The sequence below is a fragment of the Salmo trutta genome, chromosome 22, assembly GCF_901001165.1.
Source record: "Salmo trutta chromosome 22, fSalTru1.1, whole genome shotgun sequence".
NCBI classification, from domain to species: Eukaryota; Metazoa; Chordata; class Actinopteri; order Salmoniformes; family Salmonidae; genus Salmo; species Salmo trutta.
Genome location: NC_042978.1, coordinates 2,613,518 through 2,628,715, shown reverse-complemented (window position 1 = coordinate 2,628,715; position 15,198 = coordinate 2,613,518). Strand labels below are relative to the sequence as shown.

At 39.4% G+C, this 15,198-nt stretch overlaps 1 protein-coding gene across 6 annotated transcripts in view; it reads left to right on the top strand.

Annotated features, from left to right (window-relative positions):
* adgrl2a (adhesion G protein-coupled receptor L2a) overlaps window positions 1-15,198 on the top strand; it is a 210,813-nt gene that overhangs the window by 137,290 nt on the left and 58,325 nt on the right. For all 6 annotated transcript variants that reach the window (XM_029706291.1, XM_029706293.1, XM_029706292.1 and 3 more), the window contains exons 4-5: window positions 4,608-4,717; window positions 11,315-12,115. In XM_029706291.1, the coding sequence (XP_029562151.1) occupies window positions 4,608-4,717; window positions 11,315-12,115 (911 nt within the window). The remainder of the gene's footprint in view (window positions 1-4,607; window positions 4,718-11,314; window positions 12,116-15,198) is intronic.

The window sequence follows — 15,198 nt, the reverse complement described above, 5'->3', positions numbered from 1 at the left end:
ATTTATTTTATACAGTTATTATTGGTAAGGGTGTCAATCATTTCGGACCCCACTGTATTTCTTTGTGGAAATGGGAATTACATTTTTCTTTTCATTTATTATTCAATTAGCCCCTTATCTCTTTGTCCAATTATTCCTTTGACATGCTTTATGATCGAAATGTGAAAGGTTAAATTGCATGTTGGTACATGGTATCACGAGTGCTATCAGTTACACTTTGTTGGCATCTTATCAGACACTTCCTGCTGTCAGCCAAAGTGCTAATTTCAAAAGTAGATTTGCATTGTTGCGTTCTACGACAATCTAATTGTGCTGATGTCTGGCTCTCCCAAAAGGTCAGGGATGTGATGGGATTAGAGTTGGAATGTTATCGCTCTGATTGAAAAGCCACTATATTGAAGACTGAGGATGTGAAAGTAGAAGGGAGTTTAATTTCGTACCATGTTCCTGGTCAACTTGATTGGAATACTGATATTGGCTGTTAATGATATGCTATTGGAAAATGAATGACAGAACAAACTCATGTTGCGTTGGGTAGTCGGGTATCACTTTATTTGGATAGTCCAAATGTAGATGCTTACTGACATTTCAACTAACTGTCTAATAACCCTAACCTTAACCCTTATCCTAACCCTAAACTTAACCCTTACCCTAACCTCAACTCTTACCCTAACCCATATTCTTAACGTAACCGTAACCTTAGCAAGCAGTTGCTTATCAACAGATTTGTTGATAGTATAACCATCTGAAGAGTATCTACAGATGGACAAACAGGACTATCCAAATAAAGTGTGACTGCTAGTCGATAGTAAATGAGATGGACAGCACACCAATAAATAATCTTCAATAATCCACATAGTTTTATCAACCTATTGACTGTAAATAGTGTGACAACAGCATAATGTTACATCAATAGCTTCAGATGTAATATGTACATCTAATGTAGTGCAATCAGTTTCTATACCAAATTGTTAAAACTCCACTCCTACGACATCATATTTTCCATATCCTTGGTTGAGAAATGTACACTATAAGCCCCAAAAGGTGATGTAATATAGGAAGATCTATAAACTCTCTCTCAAATTGACATTGAGGACTTTGGTCTGTGAAGGCTTAAGGCTTTTTCAGTTGGTCTCATGAGATGTAGCTCACCGAATCTACCTAGCTCATCCCCATATTGTTTTTATTTACTTTTCTGCTTTTTTGCACACCAGTATCACTACTTGCACATCCTCACCTGCTCATCTATCACTCCAGTGTTAATCTGCTAAATTGTAATTACTTTGCTACTATGGCCTATTTATTACCTTACCACCTCACGCCATTTGCACACACTGTATATAGACTTTCTTTTTTCTATTGTGTTATTGACTGTACGCTTGTTTACTCCATGTGTAACTCTGTGTTGTTTGTGTCGCACGCTTTACTTTATCTTGGCCAGGTCACAGTTGTAAATGAGAACTTGTTCTCAACTAGCTTACCTGGTTAAATAAAGGTCAAATAATAAAAAAAATTCACAAGTGAGACAAAGTCACAAACTCCCATAGATACTCCTATAGAGCCAGGTCCTATTCTCCAGCTGTAAAATTAGGGCAATACTGTATATTTCAATGGCCCATCAATGCAAATGCTAACATTGAGAGATATGGTTAGGGATATTTGGGAACTTATTCTTTGTCTAATGCTTTCCTTCTTCCTACATGATACACCTAGATTCTTATTAGATTAATGAATCTTTGTAGTGATGTTATTTAGTTATACACGTAACAAGCCAGAAGTTAATTCTCCATTCTTCCAGCAATTTTTTCAAGTTGGAGCCAGCTGCAATTCATATTAGTTTTGCATGATATTCTTATGCATAAAAAAACAGGATTATCAAAGTCACCACATAAAATATGGAAAATGTTGACACACTGCAGACTCATGAAATGCAACCTGCAAGACAGCCAAGCGCTACATTAAGGGCTCAGCATGAGGTGTGTTTCCAGAATCGTAATTCATTCCTTTTATTATTGAATTTTTTTATACCCTTTCTTCTCCCCAATTTCATGGTATCCAATTGGTAGTTACAGTCCAACCCATCCAAGCTGTTCTTGACACAATGCCCACTTAAGGGGGTCAGCCGTACCAATGTGTCAGAGGAAACACTGTACACCCGGTGACCGTGTCAGTGTGCACTACGCCCGGCCTGCCACAGGAGTCGCTAGTGCGCGATGGGACAAGGATAGCCCTGCCGGCCAAACTCTCCCCTAACCCGGATGACGCTGGGCCAATTGTGCGCCGCCCCATGGGTGTCCCGGTCGCGGCCGGCTGCGACAGAGCCTGGACTGGAACCCAGAATCTCTAGTGGCACAGATAGCACTGCGATGCAGTGCCTTAGACCACTGTGCCACTCGGGAGGCTGTAACTAATTTCTATGAACAAATATGCTGATTTTCTCATCTGTTATCATACATGAAGGTCGTTAATAAAGTAAAGTCCCTTATGAGACACCTCTCTGGTCTCTCTCTCTCTCTCTCTCTCTCTCTCTCGTGCCTGTGACTATTGGGAATATACAGCTTGCGTTTTGTTTCGTGACACTGTCTAAATTGGATTTTACACTGACCTATAACTGCTTTTACTAATGCCAAAAGCAAAACAAATTACATTTTCCCTTTGACAAAGTAAACATTTGCTCCTTGTATGTATTTGAAGAAAATAGAGTAGTGAATTATATTAATTGTCATAGATGCTGACTGGGGAAGGCGGGAAAAAAGAAGGGGACTTGAGAGAGATGAATTGCCTTCAGGCCCGGTCAGGAAACATCTAATGGCTAATTCAGCTCCCTAATGTTATCATGATTTAGTGGGCTTTTCATTTTAACACTGGATTGTTTGTACAAGTCAGTGGATTTTGCACTGCAGAAAGTTGGAAAAGATCCTTAAGACAAAGATTTTGTCAAGTTTTATCTAAAAGGTCTGTCTACATATTCACTGCATATCTATGGTAACCATTGACAATAGGCTAGCATGACTATGCTAATGACTTAGAGTCAATGACAGAACACTGAGGATGCCTTTTTAAAATGAGGCAGGAAGAGTCAAACCAAAATAAATAAATATTTACCCAACAAACTGTCATATATTTCCAATGATCTATTGTAAATGTGGGCACTGGTTTGTGACAAGAGAAACAAATGTTATCACTAAATCAGCAGAACAGGTCTATTGATTTACAAACTATGCGCTGCAGATAGTCTCCATCGGCAAGATGACCAGCTCGGGGCATTGATGTATTTATCATGATTCGTAGGTAGCAAGGGGTGGCCACCTGCAATTCCCTGGAACCGCAAAACACTTCTTGTTCAATTAAAATGTCTGTAACGTATATCTGAAAGGTCATTGTTCAGAAAATAGGGGGAAAGATACTGTTTCCTTAAAAGTCACGGTGTTGCCAACACAAATTATACTGCTGCACAATGACACATACAGTACATTCTGCAGAGGAGATGCTATGTGGAACTAGAGATTTTGTAAGTATTTTTGCTGGGTATCTGTCCATCAGTGTATCCACTCAGATGAAACAAACACGATTTATGTTAAATATCAAGATTTTTTGGAGAGAGAGATATGCACTGCATATGCCCTTTACTGTGAACACAATTACATTGTCAACCACCCCTGCTGATAGAAACACACAATGTTATTGAGTAATGGATACAATGCCCAAGCATCAAAACAGAATGTATTGACCTTGAGTATAACATTGTTATAACTGAATAGCAGAGCTAAATGGATTAATATAATATCATTATCTTCATAAAAATGCAATTATCGCTTCATGGTTGTAAATGTACTGTGTATGTGTCTGTGGTTTCGAATGGAGGTCATTGCATTATTTATAAATGTTTTTATGTTAAGGGCTACCGTTGTATTTTGAATTTTTTTAATTTATTACACCTTTATTTAACCAGGTAGGCCAGTTGAGAACAAGTTCTCATTTACAACTGTGACCTGGCCAAGATAAAGCAAAGCAGTGCAACAAAAACAACACAGAGATACACATGGGATAAACAAACATAGTCAATAACACTATAGAAAATCTATATACAGTGTGTGCAAATGGAGTAAGGAGTTAAGGCAATAAATAGGCCATAGTAGCGAAGTAATTACAATTTAGCAAATTAACACTGAATTGGTAGATGAGCAGATGATGATGTGCAAGTAGAAATACTGGTGTGCAAAAGAGCAGCAAAGTAAATAAAAACAATATGGGGATGAGGTAGGTAGATTGGGTGGGCTATTTACAGATGGACTGTGTACAGCTGCAGCGATCCGTTAGCTGCTCAGATAGCTGATGTTTAAAGTTAGTGAGGGAGATGTAAGTCTCCAACTTCAGCGATTTTTGCAATTGCCACATGCATTGTTTTTTTTCTTGCCTCTTTTTAAGTCAAGTTTGAACTATTGATAAGGAACGGAACAATGCCATTTGCTCTGAGCATAGGATGCCATTTTCTTTGTCTGCACTTATTGATTTTTCTAACAACAATAACTGTACTGTATTACTACTGTGAAGATTGTTAAGGAAAGCTGCTTTTTATGAATGGCTTCTCTCTTATTTTCCTACAGGTGCAACAATCGAACCCAGTGCATAGTGATCACAGGTTCTGATGTCTTCCCAGACCCCTGTCCAGGGACCTACAAATATCTGGAGGTCCAGTATGAGTGTGTTCCCTACAGTAAGTATGAACTTTCCATCATGCATTTAACAGTTCTCTGTCCTCTTCTCTGACACTCTTTCTATAATTTCTCTCACTTTCTCAATCTCCCTTCCTCGATCCCTCCCTATATCCCTCTAAATACTCTGATAATGTATCTCTCTTTACACTCTAATGTAAGATAAATTCAAATTATTTGCATAAGTATTGGTTCTTAGGGAGGATCTATATACAATGTTTTATCTCTACACCATTTGTCAATGGACCGTGCTGAGGTAAGTTTTAAATATATGATGATGTTAGTGGAGGGCTATATAAGGGCTATATAACACCCTATTCCCTTTTTTGTACACTACTTTTGACCAGGGCTCCATAGGGCACTGGTGAAAAGTAGTGCACTACAGTATATAGGGAATAGGGTGCACTTTGGGATGCATACCTAGAATTGATATCAGCAAAATAATCACCACTGCTCATTGCAATGGTTCTATGTAGTTTCTGAATAACAGGTGTTGAGATCTGTCAACAGATGTTTTGTATGAAGGAAAACAGAATGCCTCCAATTAGATAATTCAACAAGGTGATGTATCATGCTAAATTATAGGATTAACATTTGTCTATTATCACTTGGTTAATACAATATTCATTGTGACTTAGCCTCAAAATAAATAATCTATAGTCTATAGATACCCCTTGTCTGAACCATTGCCCTAATAATGTTGTTGATATGCAAGTACAATGATTTGCCAGGAATTCAAAAGTCAGTGAAAATCCACTCAAAACAATATTTGGTCATTTTTTCATTACTCCACTGTTGATACAGTCATGATGATGTGGCCGGTGATACTTTGCTTCTTGAAAGTCCAATATCTTAAAAACTTGACTGTTGACATGCAAAACATTTTTGGGACTGTATCAACAGTGGACTAATGAAAAAAATACTTAAAAGAACGTTTTTTGAGTGGATTTTCCCTTTCAATGATTTGAGCATGATCCAGCTCTACTAGCTGCTTACAATTCTATTTTAGCTGTTAATGTGTTTGTGAGCTCAACCTACAAACATGTACATCGTGTAGATTTGACCACTTAATCAAATGATTTCAGAGCGTCTGAGAGCATCTGGAATAATTATAACTATATGACCCAAAGCTCTAACCATTCTCCGTAGAACGTTCATATGAATAGCTAAGTGAACAGCATTAGAATATGAACCTCATTACAAGTTAAAGTTTGACCTCTCCAAGGTTTTAAGACCCGAGATTATCAATGAACTATGTAATAATGAGAAATAGGATTAAACAACGAAAGCACAGCATAATTCATTATTTTTAGCTGAAAATCCCTCTCCCAGTACTGTTTTTCAGGATCTTGCTCTGCTTGTCTCAAAGTTATAGGGAACTATCGATCCATCTCTTGCTGTTTTGCTTGAGACCTTAATCATAGGATTAGCCCCAAGGTCCACCTAGACACCCTCAATATGTTTTGGGGGGTTCCTGTCCCTTCTTGTGCTAAGGAAGCAGACAAACTTCCCTTGGAACATGTCAAAGGAACTACGAGGTCGTTGAATCCCAGCTATAGGTAGATTTTTTGTAAAAGATCCCAAGCAAACCTCTCTATGCTCTTTGGCTGATCCATAGAGTCCATGCATGTAGCGCCATCTTTTTGCTTCTTAATTTCCGTAAAGGTCCATGTCCGCCCAAAATAGGACCGAGGATACAGAATGTGTCGTATATCAACTGCCCTGGTAAGTTCTTAGTGTTCCCCCCCAGTCCAGCCCTTTTTTTTAGTGTTCCCTCACCCAGCTAGACCACCCAGTGCTGTTGTAGACTGTGTTCCATGGGCAGTGCTGTGTTTGGTTTTGTTTCCCCCACCAACCCCTTGTCTTTCCTCACACAAGCACCCAACCAGTGACCTGTGACTACCCTTAAGACCGTCTTTAAACTCTGAAGTATCAGATTTGTCTCGAGCCAAGAATTGCCTTCACTGGGCAATATTTAGTAAGCTTCTGCATAAGTGCAGAGATATTACCACTTTTACCAGAGGGAGCAAATCATATGGTGAACATGAAGATATTTTGATTAAAAACCTTGACCTGGTTCAAACTATTAATAAATATGGCCCTTAGAGAGGTCCTTGGAAATATATTTTTCAAGTCAACATATTAAACCCCTATTAAACCAATCCACAAGTGAGATGAGTGAAGACCAGCAGACATATGCATCATCATTCTAGACTAAAGCAAGGCTTCTAGAGCCTCTGCAACATAACTGACAATCTTACTTCAGAATATATCCAACACATTTTACCTTTACCACTGGTTTGATGTAATATGTTGTGTAATTTATTTATTTCTCTTTAACAAGCCTTCAAATCGAACTGGTCCATCTTCGATACGTCTTGGATCTTTCAAAGTAGCACATACCAACAAAAACCTATATTTCCACCATATATATGGTTAAAATACCTGGGTCTGTATAACCTCTATTTCCATAAATCTACCTCTTGTTCTTATTTGGTTCATGTCAAGAGCTATCCTCATTAGGCCCCATTATCTCTGTGTTTAGTCTGTGGATGTGGGTTGGGCCTTCACCTGGCATCTAGTAGCCCTCTGTATTGCCTGTGTTAATTGCCAGGACGATATCAAAGTGACATACAAGTCTTCATTAACATCATTCTTTGCATTCTGCATCGAAGCAGTGAGACCAAATCTGCCACGACTGTTTCTACGGCACCTTATAAAAATGCAGAGGCATGCAAACATATGTTAACAGGATTCCAAAGCAGTCAGACCTAATTTTGTTTTATGTCATCGTCTGCTATCATAGCTATCCTCCAAAACTGTACAATATAGAAACAGACAGATAAGTATTTTATTCAGGCAAAGAAAATAGGCATAATGCTTCAGCTTATGTTCCATCACATTTACATTTGAGAACTTTACTCTTTACATTTGCTGACATTAGTAGCATAGTTTGCTTTGCTCAATTATATTATTTAGAGTTTGCATTATTCCCCAATTTAATCCAATTTAATTTCTTGCCCTCTGGACGAGACTGGAGCCACTGATTGAGTCTACATGGTGGTCAGCATGGATTGCAGCCAATACACCAGTCTAGTCACTCCAGAAAGTACATTACATGCAAATCAAAGGAGCTTCTGACTCCAGCAAATAAAGAGGTTTTGTTCTTAGTCAAGGTTAAAGTAGAGTAATGATTAAATAAAGACAGAACGTTCATGTTATTTATAGGTGTATACCTTAAAATAAGTTAACAGGGACCCTTTTACTGCTATGTTTGGTGATAATGATGGCAGGGTTTTGGTGCTATCTTGTTTTTATAATGCTGCTCTTTTAAATGTTATTCACTTCTCTTCTTCCCTTGTGCAATCTGCAGGAGACTTCCTTGGCTCCCTGACTCTCATTATGTTCCTCTACTGACCAGTTTCTGATGACCTTTTTAGTTTTACACTAATGTCTGCTCAGGTCTTCCATCTTGTCTCCTCTCCTTTTTCAGATTTCTGTCTTCTTCAATTTTTATCTGGCTGGCTGTCTGAGAATTTCTGCTGTCTGTTCATTTGTTTGCATCTCTGCCGTTTAATCTTGTAGGTAGCCAGAACTCTGCTCATTCTTAACCATGCCTTCCTCACACTTGAATCACTTGCATTTTTGCAGAGTGGAGGACATGCTCCCTCTTTCTCTCTTTTTTATTTCTTTCTCTTTTCACTCTTTTCTACACACTTGAGGGATATATTTTAGAACAGTAAAATAGTATCTATTGTACTATAAAAGCATCTTTGTATTCTATCTGATTAAATTGACAGCCTCATGAAATCTTTGCTATTGATATTGATTGGTTTTTCTACTCAATGTCCCATTGTGATAAACTAACAGCTCATTGAATCTGTATTATATTATTGCTTTAGAGTACTAATAGGCTGTCTTTATATGAAAGCAGATCACCGTATGTAACACTTAACGCTATTTACACATTTTGGTTAACATTCTTGTGTTTCATTCAGTAAGATTTTCAGATCGATGAACTAGCAAATGAGTCAGTCCACCATCAATCCAAAAGTCAAATGGCACTATTATCGTTAACCTCAATTTACACAACTAATTAAGTGCAATGTTTACTTTGCAACTTAATGCATGGTAAATGTCAAAACATTGCTACACTACTGTTTTGTTCTATAACTATAACACACTACTTTTAGTAGTTATATCAACTGATTATCTACTTCCTCAATGGAGAGAGGGCAAATAAACCACAAATGTCAGCAGATGCTTCAGGGTTTGTTTTTGTTTGCACCTGTGCTGCCTAAAGTCATACTCAGCAGGTGCCGGAAGCCTTGGTGCAAAAATATTAAATCACCAACTTACAGTGCATCATAGATTCTATATCAATCTGTAACTAATGAAATAGACCTTGGAAAATCTATGAAGGTTGGATCACTGCAATATTGTACAGTAAACTGTGAACTGCAGGCTCTATTTTTGAACAAAACTTTTTAACTCTAAATTACCATTATAGGACTTATTTTAGACCTCTGGTTTCATGACACAAATTCTTTAACTAGTATTGTTTGTTGCTAGCACAAAGAAAGTGTTGGGTTTGGTATTTGTGTTATTTACCTGGGTCGTGTCCATTTATGGCATGCAACTGAATTAAAAAAAAAAACGGAAAACGAACCTTTATATTTCTCATCAGTCCAGGTAGCCCCTCACTGTTTCAGTAAAAAAAAGTCTCCAGTTTCTGCCTACTGAACACGACCCTGGTGATCAGATTGTTTTTAAAAGGACAATGTACAGATTCCTCTTTTATGGGACTCAGCTCCCTTTCAATAGTGTTAAACTGTAAATTGAGTTGGGAGTTTTTTTTGTGGAAATATTTGATAGATATGATGTTAATAATTTACTCTGTTAGCAGCAGAGTTACTTGGTTTATAGTTTGTTGGTCAATTGCTGTTCATCAAAAATCACAGCAATGTCATTAACATTATTTTATCGTCTGATGTTCAACGGTTACATCCAGATATATCAAAAGTCAAAATAGTGTATATGTTATCAAAAGTGACAACAGTAGTCACACTAGCAGCCTACAGACAGTTGACCTGAATATAAAATGAACATTGTTGTGGCCAAGTGTGGTTGACCAACCTCCTATAAACCAAGCTTAACACTTGGCCACTAGCTCCATACATTGTCCATGTGGACCTCTCTGGGTGTCCTAACCTTAATCTTTCCCTCGAGATAGGGGGTCGTCTGCACTGTCTGATGGTGTTTACTGTATCTCCTGTTTCTCTTTCCTTTCTCAAAATAGGTCTGCCTATCTTTGTCCATGTGTCATTATATGTTACTGCTTATGTAACCATAGAGATGACAGTTAATTCATATTAATCTCTTTTTTTCCTTGCACCCCTTTCATTCTCTCTTCCAATGCTTAAAATAGAAGTGGAGCAAAAAGGTAAATAACTGACACAATCCAAACCCTAGATCCTTGTTTTGTGGCATATGGTTGTAAATCTTCCTATCCCCACTACGGTGTGCCAACCCCATAGCAGGCAGTAGCAACACACACATTCCCCATATAACAGTAGTCAGTAAACTGCAACGATGGGAGTGAGACTGATTTAAAGAAAAAAGATGATAAAACACTAGCAGCAGTACAGCTGTAAGTGCAGAGTGTAGTAGCTGGAGTCCATAGGGGTTTCTTCCCCCATCCCCCTGGGTGCTTTTGCTACTCAGCCCAATCTCATATTGCCTGGCTTCCAAACCCCTCCCCATAGCATGCCATGGTAACAGTGTTTTCTGGCCCTTTGAAATCTACTGGTTCTAATGTCCTGTTCTCTCTTAGCGCCCTCTCCCCCCTTATCCCTTATGCCTTCCCTCTTCCCCTTATCCCTTATCCCTTCCCTCTCCCCCCTTATCCCTTCCCTCTTCCTCCTCATCCCTTATCCTGCCACTTGCTGCTCTTCTCTCCTTTGATTCATGCACGTACTCAGAGCAACAACAAAAACACCTCGAGAACACGCTCACTTGTAACTTTAATGGTTAGGAAATTTGCAACATTTTGTCACAACAACGAACCTCTCAGGTATATGGTAAAAAGAGTGGTGTAAGTGGCAAATGTCTCAGAATACACATTTTCAGACCTGCTGAATCCTGCTCTCGATTGAAACCTCCTGTCTGTTGCCAAATGACTTTAGTTGGCTGCTTTTTTGTTTACAGGATTTTTGTTTGGTTTTCGTTCTGTTCTATTCTCCCCCTCGTTTGTTTTCTATTCCCCTACAGTAGATGTCTAAGAGGCAAGGCTTCTTTTGTTTCAGAAAGTTATGTTATTACTTCATATACTATACATTTGCTTAACAACTTTCCTATTCCTTTTTTTCTTTCTATGCACAAAACCAAACTCCCCATACTGCTTGTGAACATTGGTTATAGCTGTAGTTGTCTTTTGGGCACTTTAATGTGTGTTTGTCCCCACTCTCTTTTTGGACAACCCGTAAAACAAAATGGAGAAATTAGAGATATCATGACATTGTCTTTTGCTATTTTGTTACGTTTCACTTGGATTTGTTGAGTTAAATCTGTTTCTTATTTTACTCTTCCCCCATCACTAGTTTTTGTTTGTCCTGGGACTCTGAAAGCTGTCGGTGATCCTTCCTTTCTCTTTGAAGCGGAGCAGCAAGCCGGGTCATGGTGCAAAGACCCTCTACAAGCCGGTGACAAAATCTACTTCATGCCTTGGACTCCTTACCGGACAGACACACTCATTGAGTACTCTTCCCTCGACGACTTCCAAAACGCCCGGCAAACCATCACGTACAAGCTCCCCCACCGGGTGGACGGCACTGGATTTGTGGTCTACGATGGGGCCGTGTTTTTCAACAAGGAGAGGACCCGCAACATTGTAAAGTTTGACATACGGACCCGAATCAAAAGCGGCGAGGCCATCATCAATAACGCCAACTATCATGACACGTCTCCCTACAAGTGGGGTGGGAAAACGGACATCGACCTGGCCGTGGATGAGAACGGCCTGTGGGTGATCTACGCCACAGAGCAGAACAATGGCATGATGGTCATCAGCCAGTTGAACCCTTACACACTGCGCTTCGAGGCCACCTGGGAGACGACGTATGACAAGCGATCGGCCTCCAATGCCTTCATGATCTGTGGAGTACTCTACGTAGTGAGGTCCACATATGAAGATAACGAGAGTGAAGTCAGCAAAAGCTTAATAGACTATGTTTACAATACCAAACAGAACCGTGGAGAGTATGTGGATATCCACTTTCCCAACCAGTACCAGTATATCGCAGCTGTGGATTACAATCCCAGAGATAACCAGCTATACGTGTGGAATAATTTTTACATCCTGAGATATAATCTGGAGTTCGGACCACCCGATCCCGCTCACGGTAAGCAGCATCTCATTTCTTCAGCGCACAATACTGGTAAATTGCATTTTGTGACATTGTGAATATGGCTGCCATTAAGTGTGTTGATATTCCTTGGGTATTCCACTGCCTGCGTGTCAAGTGTCACGGATGGCAGATTTGTTTATTTAGAATTTAATATGTGTTAGATATGTTACAGAAGCTTTGGAGTGCATGAAGCTTCTCAGGGTGAAGTAGTCTTGCTCAGCAGTAAACAACATCACAGACCCACTTACCATCTCATAAGGGATCAGTATCGGGGGATTTAGTTGGGTTTACGGTGCGGGCGTTCCCCCACGTCCCCAGTGCAAAGGAAGGCCCATGGGGGTAGCTGCTGCCACCAGCTCTTCTCCCAGAGAGAGAGGAAATTTACCCCCACCACTGGAATCATACCTTTCTGGACAGGTACAAAGTGTTATTCCCACTGGTACAGAAACCCTTAATCCCCATCGGGCACCGTTCAGGTAGCAAGTAGTCTAGTGTTTAATAGCATTGGGCCAGTAACCAAAAGGTTGCTGGTTCAAATCCCTGAGCTGACGGGGAGAAAAATCTGTTGATGTTCGCTTGAGCAAGGTACTTAACCCTAATTGGTCCTGTAAGTCACTCTGGATCAGAGCGTCTGCTAAATGACAAAAAAATAGTTCACACTATCAGGCTAGTATGAGGAACAGTGTGTCTTCTGGAAGAAGAGGAGGCAGAGAACACGGGGAAGAGATCAATCACTCGGGTCATGTCAGATGAATATGTTTTTAATTTAACTGTCAAAAATTGACATGAGGCCGCTTAGGCCCCAGATGGTCTTTACATTGAGCATATAAGAACTGTAATTACCCTAATCCCCTCCTCACCCCAAGTCCTAAATCCATGTAATACTCCATACAGTCGGCGATGAGTGTGGAGGTCAAGCAACTTTCCTCCAGATTACCACAGCTCAATATTTATTAATGTATTTGCTAGCCCACTTTTGTATTGATAGGGCTGAGGAGGCTAAATTGGGTTCAACCAGTGGAACATGCCCACTATAGTAAGAGCCAGACAGGCTTTAGTGTAACAAAATAACTTCTCCTAAGTTTAGATACAGACCCTTAGGGGGAAATTAGTATGCAGTGGGTGCACTGGATTGAAGTGAAGTAATCAACGGGAGGAAGATGAAAATTCACTAATGTTCCTTTATTGCTATCCATGAGCAACTTGTTTGAAGTTTATCTTTAGCCAATAACGAGGTATTTGTGGATTTTGATTGAATATTTGCAGCATTACAAGCAAAATGTCATTTTCTTTTCCGATTTCCGATTTGGCAAATAGTTTGTCATTAACAGATACTCAAATACAAATAGGTGACAATCAGCAGAAAGGCAGCTAGTATATTACATTTCTGTTTACAGACAGCTATGGTAATGGTAGTAGCAAAAACACTTGTCATCTCGTTAAATCTAAGAAGTATTCAAATATTTTTGTTACAGTTCCAAGTTATACGGCTATAAAAAGCCAGACATTGAACTGACATTGAACTATGGTTTCAATACCATTTTTGCAGATTCATGGAATAGAGTTGCATTGCTCAGTTGATTAACTCATCTGTTGAATGCACATTGAATGCCAATATAGAAAATAAAGCACTTTAAAGGTGCTGTACAAAATAAGACTGGGTTTCAGTCAAACGTGTGTCTAACAAACATTCTTAACTCTTCCCACAGAGAACCTGGGCTGTAACATAGTGCATATTTAGGGGCTCATCTGGGATGTGGGAGACATAAGATACCTACATTATACCCTTAGGCCTAAACGCTAACTACACTGAACAAAAAATATAAATCCAATATGTAAAGTGTTGGTTTCATGATCTGAAATAAAAGATCCCAGAAATGTTCCATATGCACAAAAAGCTTATTTCTCTCAAATGATGTGCACAAATTTGTTTACATCCCTGTTAGTGAGCGTTTCACCTTTGCCAAGATAATCCATCCACCTGACAGGTGTGGCATATCAAGAAGCTGATTAAACAACATGATCATTACACAGGTGCACCTTGTGCTGGGGACAATAAAGCCACTCTAAAATGTGCAGTTTTGTCACATAGCACAATGCCTTCAGATGTCTCATGTTTTGAGGGAGCATGCAATTGGCATGCTGTCTGCAGGAATGTCCCCCAGAGCTGTTGCCAGATAATTTTATGTTAATTTCTCTACCATAAGCCAGCTCCAACATCTTTTTAGAGAATTTGGCAGTATGTCCAATCAACCTCACAACCGCAGACCAAGTGTAACCACGCCTGGCCCAGGACCTTCACATCCGTCTTCTTCACCTGCGGGATCATCTGAGACCAGTTACCTGGACAGCTGATGAAACTGAGGAGTATTTATTTTGTAATAAAGCCTTTTTGTGGGGAAAATCTCGTTTTGATTGGCTGGGCCTGGCTCCCCAGTTGGTGGACCTATGCCCTCCCAGGCCAATCCATGGCTGTGCGCAATGTGTGAAATCCTTAGTTTAGGGCTTAATGAATTTATTGTAATTGACTGATTTCCTTAAATTCTTAAATTACAGCTGAAATTGAGCAAATTCGGAATTTGTGAGTCATCGCAAGCAAATCCTGCGATTAACTCTATTACATTTTTTTTATTGTTTGACAGCCCTACTAGTTAGACTATTCTTACAACGTCAAATAAAATGTACCTGTTTAGAAAGTCATTACTCACTATTGGTGTCTAAATTCAGGTTACAACATAACTATATCACAGATTTTGTTAACACATAGAATTCAATCACATGAAGTTGTGTAAGGACATTTTTTTTAGACCCTGGTAGATCGGGGCCTTGTCTAGTGCGAATGATGTTTATGTCAATGCAAGAGAATCAGCCTGTGGGATTACGCTGACAGGTGGCAGTGGATGGGGTTGAATTCAACACGCAGAGACTGGAAGTGTAAGTTAAATAGGGCTGGCACAATTACCCTATAACCTTGTAAAGAGCAACTACCCCTAAAAAACAACTTCTCATTTTGAAAACAGCCTATGTGCCATCAATATATGAGTCAGAAACATTTCATCTAGTGTCAACATTAACTA